The following is a 10,674-nucleotide window of genomic DNA, read 5'->3' on the forward strand; positions in this document are numbered from 1 at the left end:
AAAAAAAAAAAAAAAAAAAAAAAAAAAAAAAAAAAAGCAAAGAAAAGGCAGCAAAGATAATTCCCCAGGACAATCTTCTAGCAGTGCAGGCATCCCTCCTAAAACCCAAGGAAGGAGAAGCCACAGACACCATCCCCAACAATGCAGTGGTGTTTATAGCTTTGTCACTCTTCCCTCCGATAACGCTCCAGTAAGTGCCACTGAGATTCATTATCCCAACTCCATTATCCCAAATAACACAGCCAGTAGCCTACAAACATGACTCAGGCCTGTCCCACGTGACCTGCCTTCGCAGGCTGTGTGGCTGCTAAGAGGTAAGACAGGTGCTCCAAACAGGGCCAGAGAAAAGTGGCAAGAGAAAGGAAGAGCACAGCACGGCGCTGCCAAGTTCTCAGAGAGACTCCGCCTTCATTTCTTAAAAAAAAAAAAAAAATTAAATTGCAATGTTCAATTTTCTGTATTTTGAGAAAAATTCAGTTGTGGGTACTACTTAATTTGGAGAGTTTTTTGTATTATTTTTTTAAACTCACATAATAATTGTACAATATTTATGGGGCACAGTGTGATATTTCAGTATATGTATACAATGTGGAATGATCAAATCCGGGTAATCATCACATCAAGCACTTATCATTTATTGGTATTAAGAACATCTGAGGCCAGGTGCAGTGGCTCACGCCTGTCATCTCAGCACTTTGGGAGGCCAAGGCGGGTGGATTACGAGGTCAGGAGATCGAGACCATTCTGGCTAACACGGTGAAATCCCGTCTCTACTAAAAATACAAAAAAAAAAAAAAAAAATAAGCCGGGTATTATGATGGCGGGCACCTGTAGTCCCAGCTACTCGGGAGGCTGAGGCAGGAGAATGGCGTGAACCCGGGAGGCGGAGCTTGCAGTGAGCCGAGATCGCGCCACTGCACTCCAGCCTGGGCGACAGAGTGAGACTCTGTCTCAAAAAAAAAAGAACATTTGAATTCTCTCTTGTGGCTATTTTGAACTATACAATACATTCTCATTAACTGTGATCACAGCAGGACTTATTCCTTCTGTCTAGTTCTATTTTTATATCCCTTTACCAACATTTGGTTATCAAGATTTTGAGAATACCTGACCAGGGAGGAGAAATATACTTTCATTATTATTTAAAAGTTGATACTACAGAAAATATCAAATACACACAAAAGCAAATAATACCATGAACCTATAATTATCAATCTTTTGCCAATATTGTTTCAACTATTTCCCCTCAACTTTTTTGGAGTATTTTAAAACAAATCTCACATATCATATTTTATGCAGAAAGTATTTCACTATCACAAACAAGGACTTAAAATATTACAAACACTATAACAAATAAGGACTTAAATTACTGCACTATCTTATTCTAACTATCAAAATTAAAAATAATTCCTTTGTGCTGCCAAATATTCAGTCCATCTGAAAATCTCCCCAACGTGTCTCAAAATGATGCTTTTACAGCTGGTTTGCTGAGATCACTTTGTGGGCTTATGGAGCTGGATGCCATTCTAGCACTTTACTGGTATATGAACCTAAAACTCTCAGTGCATGGAAAGGAAGGAGTTCCAGGACTGAGATGGAAATGCTAGAGATGGTCTATCATGTGAGTCACACCACCCCTCGGGCTGCACCTCCCATGTGACAGCAGCCTTTATAATTAATGTACTGCTAATCGCTCCAGGCCAGAGACGCTGCTGAGAGACGGTTCCCCTGCAATGCAGACCTGGTCCTCCATGGAGGTGGGACATTGTCATGGGAAAGGTGGGCACAGTTACTATACCACACAGCAGGGCCAGCTTGGTCATCTGAATGGTTTAACCCATGAAATCTCTGGTTGTGCTGTTAACTGATCTCGGGGTCCCTAGGAACAAAACAGACGAGTGATTCCACTAAGGTATCACAAGATTGTGTAGGAGGAATTCTCCAGGGCTGGCGAGCAGAGCCCAACCTGAGCCACCACGACAGAGAAGCCAAGGGAGGGCCCTCACTCAACTCCCAGACTCAGGCCTCTTGACGGAGCAGAGCCAGGGAGCCTCAGGGTAGCCATGCTAGTATGAGACTTCTCCCTAGCTTCTCAAAGAGGACTCCTACCATCTGCCTGGTGACTGTGTCCTCAGGACAGGGAAACTCCCGGCAGCAAGTGTAAGCAACACTCTTCCCAAGCCTTTCTGAGTAGGAGAGATTGGCTTTGGCAAGGTAAGGATTTAGCTCGTGTGCACTCCCAGTTAGGAGCTAACGGCTTGGCTGAATGGCCTGGAGGAATGTGGAAAGAACAAGATGGGCTGAGGATGGGTTTGGGGAAGGCGTATAACTGGCTAAATCAGAATATATGCAAAGCGTGAGATGATGTCCATCCTACATGAATCCTATTGCAAGAGAGACTAATTAATCATCCTGTGGACGTGATGTCCCAATGTGCAGCTAGATGCCAGTCTTCCTTCCTAGTCACCTGGATACTTGCTCAGTGGGTTCATAAAAAGGAAAATAAAAAATAAAAAAAAAGAAGAAAGCAAGAAAAAGGCCATGGTGGCAAAAATGGATGCCAAGCCTGGGCTAAACCACAGGATGTCTGGGCCTTCCCCTCAACAAAGCTGATGACACGGTTCCCTGCAGGAACCAGACAGCCCCTTGTGGAAAGTTGATTGCAGTGGGGCCTTTTCATAATAGAGGGGGTGGTGATTTGTCCCTACTGGAAGGGCCACTTATGCTGGGCTTGGATTTGTTTACTGCACTGTCAGACCTCTGTGGATCCTACAGAAGGCCCGGATCCTGTCGCAGCATCTCATAAGCCACCCGGGCCCAGAACGTCACACAGAAGGAAGCACATGACTCCATCACACTCAATAACGACCAGATAAAAATGAAATTACAGAGGCAGCTTGCAGACACACCCAGAAGTTGCCATACTGCCCTGGATGGGACGCAGGCTCTGAAGCAGTGACTAATTTGGAGAGGCTCGCCCACAGCAGAAGACGCAGGGCCGGAAACCAAGGGTAAACATAGAAGCGGCTTCTTAGGATTACTTAACAATACACTTGCAAAATGTTTTCTTCCCACCTAGGAACTCTGCTCTGTTGAAACTGAGTTTAGTGCTCCCCAAGGGAGAAGTACTTCCTCTGGAGTTCATAGTCCTGGCCACAAGGAATTAGAACCAAGGCTGGCCATTTTTGCCTCTTCATACCACTGGGAAAATGAGCACCCACGGAAAATGGGGATGGCTTTTGTGGTCACTGCTGCTATATTTCTCAAATGGACTAATGCAATCGCCTTCAAATCAATCTCCATTGGTCGCCCTTTCCCCCCACAAACTGCCCTCCCTCTCTAAGCATAAATCAGAACATACTATTCTCCTGCGGTCAATGGCTTCACACCACACTGAGAACAAGATCAGCCTCCTCATGACCTGCAGAGCCCTGTCCAGCCTCAGCCCACCTCCCAGCCTGCAACATCCTCATCTGCCTCTTGCTCCCTGAGCTCCTCTCACTGTTGCCTCCTTGCTGAACCTCAGGCACATCATGTTTCCTGCATGACTTTGGACTTCTGGTGCTCCTTCTGCTAGGACTTCTCCTCCCTCAGATCCCTGCCTCACTGCCTCCTATCCTACTCACCTGTCCTAGCATCACCTCCCCCGCCTGCTCCTACTCCTCATATTACCCACAGTCATCTTCTCCAGGGCCGTCGGTGGCGCCTTGGCGCATCCTACACATTGACTTATGGGGAATCTGTTCAAATGCTGAAATGTAAACTTTGCATGCTGTTTTATTCTCCACAGCACCCCAACTTTTCTGTTTCCTTCCTTTCCGCGCCTTGCCACTCTGGTAGGGATGTGTTGCTTAAATCTGCCTCTGGTGATGAACACCGAAGAGGCACTGCACGGAACTGGAGGACTGGTTATCCTCAGAGGTCCCAGACTTGGAGGTGTCTGCTGCCACTGATGAAGCTCTGGGTGTCTCCCTCCAGGGAAGAGAGAGCGGGCTCATGGAACAGGTGCGTCGTGTTAGAATGACACTCTTCGGAAATGAATGTCCTCTATCCTGTTTTATTTTTCTTTATGGTACTGTCTGCCCTGTTAAATACTTACCCGGCCTGCCTTCACGTATAGAAGGCAACAGTCCCTGGAGGCAGACACTCCGCCCTTCTCCCTGTTCCAGTGCCACCAGGCGGTGGACCTGTCACCTAAGCTCGGACAGCTGAACCCTCCATCCTGGGACCTGAACCCCTGGGTGAGTGACAGACAGACAGTCGCTAACTTCTAATAAGTTAACTCCTTATTATAACTCCAATAAGTATACACTTCTCCAAGAGAGGGTCTTTAATTAAATGTTTTGTATTTTCAAAGGACTCACTGGTTACCTCCCTAACTCCTGGGACGGTGCCATGGCCAGTCTCCCATCACACGCCTTTCTGTGGCTCCTCCACTCCCAGGAGCGACCCTAGTTGCCATCCCTTCCCTGGCCTGGTTCCCTAGCCATCTCATCAATTCTGGGCACAGCCGCATCCTTCCAATAAACTCCCTTTTTGCTTCAGATACATCACACACCGGGGCCTGTTGTGCGGAGGGGACGGGGCGGGGACAGCATTAGGAGATGCACCTAATGTAAATGACGAGTTGATGGGTGCAGCACACCAACGTGCCACACGTATACATATGTGACAAACCTGCACGTTGTGCACATGTACCCTAGAACTTAAAAGTGTAATAATAATAAAAAAAAACCATAGCCAGAGTTAGATGTTGTCGCTTGTCAACAAAAGAACCCCTAAAATTAAAACCTTTTTAAACTAACAACAAAAACCAGTGTTACAGCAAGCAGGGAATAGGCTGTGTGTACACAGGTACGCGGTGGGAGGAGAAGGGCTCTACATTCCCGCCACCCTAACAATGCTATTGTTATTTCTGCCTTTTCTTTTAAAATCTCCTGCCACATGGGTACACGCCGCCTATTGTTACAAACATGGTATATGTTTTTGAATCAATTGTGTCCCCCAAAAAGATGGTGAAGACTTAACCCTCAGTGCCCACGAGTGTGACCTTATTTGGAAACAGTCTTGGTAGATAATTACATTAAGATGAGGTCATTAAGTTGGGCCCACAAGCAGTAAGCCTGGTGTCTTTACAAAAAGGGGAGATCTGAACACAGACAGACACATGGGAGAATGCCATGTGAACATGAAGGCAGAGATGAGGCAACGCTCCTACAAGCCAAGGAACGCTGAGGGTGCCAGACGCAAGGAGAGCAGCCTGGAGCAGACCCTCCCTCATAGCCCCCGGAAGAAATGGACCCTGCTGACATGTCGATCTCGGATTTCTAGCCTGGGTCTCGGTTCTTTAGGGATCTCCACATGCAGGAACGATGTACACGGATACCACACAAGGAGCAAACTTCTCAAACTTAACAGCCACCAGCCTAGCACACAGAGCATCTACCCCAGACAGCAAATGATGCACCATTCTCCTGAGATGAGCCGTCCTCACTCCCAGACAAACGCGGCCTGGCCCGAGGGAAGCGCGAAGGTGCAGAACCTGCTGCCTCAGGTTAGCTGGAAACAGTCAGATGGGCCCGTGGCAGCTCTGAAAGGAAAGGGACTCCGAGACTCACTGTTGGATGCTCTCATCTGCCGCCGGCGTCCCACACGGTCCAGCCCAATGGGGGTGCTCCGGGAGAATGTGAAGGGCCGGAACCGGGCCGACACAGCCTTGTAGGGTGGCATCTGGTGAGCAGGCATGGGCGGCCTGGAAGCCGGCTGCAAAAGGAAAGCAAAATCTGTGAGGAGGTGCCAGGAAGTGGCAGCTCCTGCAAGCACTTCACACGCATAGCTCTCTCACCTCAAAGCCACTCACAGACGTGAAATGGTTTCTCCAATCCTGCCACGAGTTGCAGGCTGCACCGAAGCCCAGTGGCAACTCGTGATGCTACAGTTTTTAACAACCCTGATCGGCTTACTGTCCTGCACCCTGCAGCCTCGTGTTTCATCTCACTTTTCTGCAACGTGCCAACAGGTCCCACTAAGGAAAAAGAAGCTTCTGAGAAGAGGAAGGCACGCTGAGGAAGCAGGGGAGTTGTCACACAGATGCAGGGTCACTAAGGTAAGAAGATGCTTTCCCGGGGTGGCCCTCTGGAGGAAGCCAGGACAAGGCCACAACCCGGCCAGGGTGGCCAACTGTGATCCTCACATCCTTCTTCAGCCTCCTTCCTCCTTTACTCCTCCCTGCCGACACAGAGCCTGGCACAGATTAGCCTTCAATAAGGATCTGTGGAGCTGAAGGCAAGCCTTGCTTCCCTAAACTCACACAGCAGTGGAGCTTCAGTTAAAAGAAGCGGTTTTCCAGGTAGTTGCCCAGATCTCTCTTATAATGACCTTCTGGTTTTCTATAATAGCGATCCCTAAAACTATCAGTCAAAGGCCCAGTTGCTTTATGCGTTCCTTCGATTTCTTTTTTCCTCCTTTTGTTTATTACATGCATATTCTGCTTATGTAATTCCTTAGGTTTTCTTACCATTTTCTCACCCAATTCCCCAAATTAGGCTACAGTACAGAAAATCACTTTTCACATTCCTTTTGGCTGCTCTGAAGGGAAACGCTTTCTAAGGCTGTAGCGCATCCGGGACTACTGCTCTGAGTTAAAACGCGTGACAATCTGCTTCAGTGCAGAATCACGTCCCAACAGGGGAGCACCTTCAGACAAAAGATTCTGAAAATTTTCATGGTATTCTGCAACTTAATTTTTTAACCTTAAGAAATCACTTCAATTTATTTAAGCAAGGGTTTTTGAGTGCTTGTTATAAACAAGGCATTGTGTGGGGCCTTACAGGAAAAATGTAAACATATACAATCCAGTATTAGTACTGTATAGGATTTCCCTTTTAAGATAATTTTATGCGTTACTTATGATATCAGCTTATGATACCAAGTTTTAAAAATGAAAGTAGGCATATATATTACTCATATGGTGTTCTGTGAATGTTTACCATGGCTGGGTATTAGCCTTCCCAAATAAGTATACACTTCTCCAAGACAGAGTCTTCAATTAAATGTTTTGTATTTTCAAACTGCTCACTGGATACCCGGATAAGTATTTGTTGAATTACGAAACTATACTAAGAAACCAGTACTAAGTGTTTAATCCATTGTCAAACTATTACTAGTTGCAAAGTTGCAACTCAAAAAAATAAAAATAAAAAAAATAAGAAAATGGTAGAAAACAAAATACTTATCTCCTAATAAACTATTTCTTATTTACATTTTATTTATTTCTTGTTTACATTTTATCTTTACATTTTAACAACGAACAATACTGTCTTTTTCAACAATTACTTCTTTCAGGAGTGTTACTAAATACGTCCTGCTACCTTTCCCTGGTTAGAATCTCAGGTTATTCAGAAATCAACAGCAAAAGAGTCTTAAGTATTATTTGAGATCCCAGGAAAGAAAGATTAGCAAAAGGCATCCAAACATCAGATGGTTAGCTTGAATTCATGCACGTTTTCACAGCGTCAGGAAGAAAAGGTGGTTAAGCACACAGTGCTGCCCTTGAGAACGCGAGAGAAAAAGCAGATCCAGTTTAGTGTGCAGAGAGAACAGAGGCAGAAAGCTGGAGGGCCTCTGCTGGCCTGGGGAGGTGCACACCAGATCTTACTTGTGTCAGAAGACTGGCCAGTTCCTCCGTCTGGTTGGTCCCATACAAGCTGACCCCACCTATCACGGAAATGGGGCGTCTTCTCCGGGCTCCTTTGGGGCAGCCCACTGGAGCATTCTGGTTTTCAGGGCTGGCAGAAGTCAAGCTTGCCTGGGGGTCCTCGTTCACACGGTCTTCCTTCTGGGGGTCTGCAGCAACCGAGTCTTCAGGAATAGACAAACTGCGGCTGGCCAGCTGGCCGTAGTCAGAGAACGGCCGAGGCCTTGGCCGTCTCCCAGAGCCCCATCTCCTCCTGGGGGTTCTCTGTGCCTCTGTCCTTTCCTCATCCTGTGATGAACCTCGCCTCCATGGGCCATCATGGAAGACCTTTCAAATGCGAACAAGTCAGGTGAGCTCAATGTCCAGGAAGGTATTCAAAAAGAACAAGCCACACATTCCCTCTCACCGCCATCGCCCTGCCTCAGGTTTTCTTGATTTACTTGTTTACTAGAACAGCTATTTGTGTACTAGAACACGAAGACACAACTAAACCTTAATCAAAATAACCAAATCTATTATTATAGGCTGATTCAATGGGCTGATACTTCAATAACCATAATTGAAATAGTGGTTTGGTGACCAATGATGAGCTATGATAAAAGACATTAAGAAAATCAGCACTGGCCGGATGCAGTGGCTCATGTCTGTAATCCCAGCACTTTGGGAGGCTAAGGTGGGCGGATCACTTGAGGTTACAAGTTTGAGACCAGCTGGCCAACATGGTGAAACCCTCTCTCTACTAAAATACAAAAACATTAGCCAGGTGTGTGGTGACGGGTGCCTGTAATCCCAGCTACTTGGGAGGCTGAGGCAGGAGAGTCGCTTGAACCTGGGAGGTGGAGTTGCAGTGAGCTGAGACTGCAACACCGCACTCCAGCCAGGTGACAGAACGAGACTCTGTCTCAAAAAAAAAAAAAAAAAAAAGGCCGGGCGCGGTAGCTCACGCCTGCAATCCCAGCACTTTGGGAGGCCGAGACGGGCGGATCACGAGGTCAGGAGATCGAGACCATCCTGGCTAACACGGTGAAACCCTGTCTCTACTAAAAATACAAAAAATCAGCCAGGCGTGGTGGAAGCGCCTGTAGTCCCAGCTACTTGGGAGGCTGAGGCAGGAGAATGGCGGGAACCCGGGAGGCGGAGCTTGCAGTGAGCTGAGATCCGGCCACTGCACTCCAGCCTGGGCGACAGAGCGAGACTCTGTCTCAAAAAAAAAAAAGCAAATGCGGAACGAAGAGCACAGAACACAGTGTGAGGTTTACAGATACTCTACTCCAACGCCTCATTTTTCAAATCAGGAAAACTGGGACCTAAAGAAGTGACACGACTTGCCCAGGGCCACACAGTTAATCAGTGGCAACAAAGACACAAAACGATGGGCTTCGTGATTTATATTCCACAAGTTTTCCTGCAAGGCCACCTCACCTCTGCTCAAAAGACAATCCCGTGCAGGTTCCAGCAACTTCCCTCTGCTGCTGTCCACAGACCCCTCCTGCCGGGGCTGCCACCTCTAATTCTCTCGCCACTGACGGCATCCAGAACGGCATCCAAACGGTTGTGAGCTGAAGGCTTTAGAGAGTAGGCTTTTGTTCCACTGAACTCTTGTTACCTGCCTAAAAGCAGAGCCTCTCAAAAGAACCGAACTGTCACAAATCCTCTCCTGGGAGTTGACTGCAACCAGGGAAAAGAGGGGAACCCACACCCACAAAACTGTCACAAAACTCATGTATTTTCCTGAAAGCCTATTTATCTTTCCTAAAAGTCACTTGTTTTCCCATAAGTTCTCTTCTCCCCTCCTAGTAAGATGCCACATACAGCTTAAATTCTAACCACCTCCTGGAGTCACTGTTTTTTTTTTTTTTTGAGATGGAATCGCACTGTGTCACCAGGCTGGAGTACAGTATGATCTTGGCTCACTGCAACCTCCACCTCCCAGGTTCAAGCGATTATCCTGCCTCAGCCTCTTGAGTAGCTGGGATTACAGGCACGCACCACCACGCCCAGCTAATTTACATATATATATATATTTTACTAGACACGGGGTTTCACCATGTTGGCCAGAATGGTCTTGAACTCCTGACCTCACGATCCGCCCACCTCAGCCTCCCAAAGTACTGGGATTACAGGAGTGAGCCACCACACCCTGTCTGAGTCACATTTTTCTATGAACTCTCTGTCTGTCACACACAGACACACGCAGGCATGTGAATATACATGTCTTTTCTTTTGCTAATCTGTCCTCTGCCAATTTAATTCACAGGCCTTAAGAACAGAGTCAAAGAGGGCAGAGGAAACGTTTTTCCTCTTCAACGTCGCCATGGGAAAATATGAGAGAAATCATGAAAAGGTTAATACGATTTTCTCTATTACAAATGAAAAACAAATTAAAGATAGCTTAAATTACCGAATCAAATGGCATAGACAGCTTAAGTACATAGTGAGAATCAACCCAATTACATTATTGCCCTGTAATAAAAAGGTTCAGGAACAACACACTAGAAAAACAGAAGGACAAGAAGACCACAGGCCCGGGAGCCGTCCACCTGCTCACAAACGGACGTGCAGTGCTTTGCTCTGTTCTGTTTTCAGTTAGTTTTTTGGGGTCTGGTTTGTTTCGGTTTTACACTTATGCAACATGCACCCTGCTTTTTCTCAGTAACGCCAAAAGCAAGGAAATGCTCCAGGCAGTGACAGATGCTGGGTACGGGCAGGTGAGCTCCAAGCAGGTCAGTAGACAGCGGGGGGCAGGATTCGGGATCATTCCTTTAACACATCATGCCTCAGAGTCAGCACAGTAGAGCACACAAAACCAACGCTGGCCGGAGCACAGTGGCTCACACCTGTAATCCCAGCACTTTGGGAGGCTCAGGCAGGAGGACTGCTTGAGCCCAGGAGTTTGAGACCAGCCTGGGCAACACAGTGAAATGTCATCTCTAAATAAATAAATAAATAAATAAATAAATAAATAAATAAATAAATAA

The 10,674-nt window shown here is 46.7% G+C and overlaps 2 protein-coding genes across 3 annotated transcripts in view; one reads left to right on the forward strand and one right to left on the reverse strand.

The window, feature by feature from the left end:
• Positions 1–10,674, reverse strand: part of SPATA13 (spermatogenesis associated 13) — an 89,974-nt gene that overhangs the window by 55,077 nt on the left and 24,223 nt on the right. The window contains exons 2-3 of the mRNA XM_023190305.2: positions 7,658–8,023; positions 5,619–5,763 (exon numbers count right to left, since the gene is read on the reverse strand). Of these exons, the coding sequence (XP_023046073.2) occupies positions 5,619–5,763; positions 7,658–8,023 (511 nt within the window). The remainder of the gene's footprint in view (positions 1–5,618; positions 5,764–7,657; positions 8,024–10,674) is intronic.
• The window catches only part of LOC111525006, a 9,743-nt gene continuing 4,007 nt past the window's right edge, over positions 4,939–10,674 (forward strand). The window contains exons 1-3 of one of the 2 annotated variants that reach the window (XM_023190312.2): positions 4,939–5,554; positions 6,020–6,106; positions 9,954–10,040. In XM_023190312.2, the coding sequence (XP_023046080.1) occupies positions 5,168–5,554; positions 6,020–6,106; positions 9,954–10,040 (561 nt within the window). In that variant the 5' untranslated portion in view covers positions 4,939–5,167. Of the gene's footprint in view, positions 5,555–6,019; positions 6,107–9,953; positions 10,600–10,674 lie in introns of those variants that run through there. The other variant, XM_023190311.2, reaches the window with a different exon arrangement.

Source organism: Piliocolobus tephrosceles, chromosome X (genome assembly GCF_002776525.5).
Source record: "Piliocolobus tephrosceles isolate RC106 chromosome X, ASM277652v3, whole genome shotgun sequence".
In the NCBI taxonomy this organism is placed as follows: domain Eukaryota; kingdom Metazoa; phylum Chordata; class Mammalia; order Primates; family Cercopithecidae; genus Piliocolobus; species Piliocolobus tephrosceles.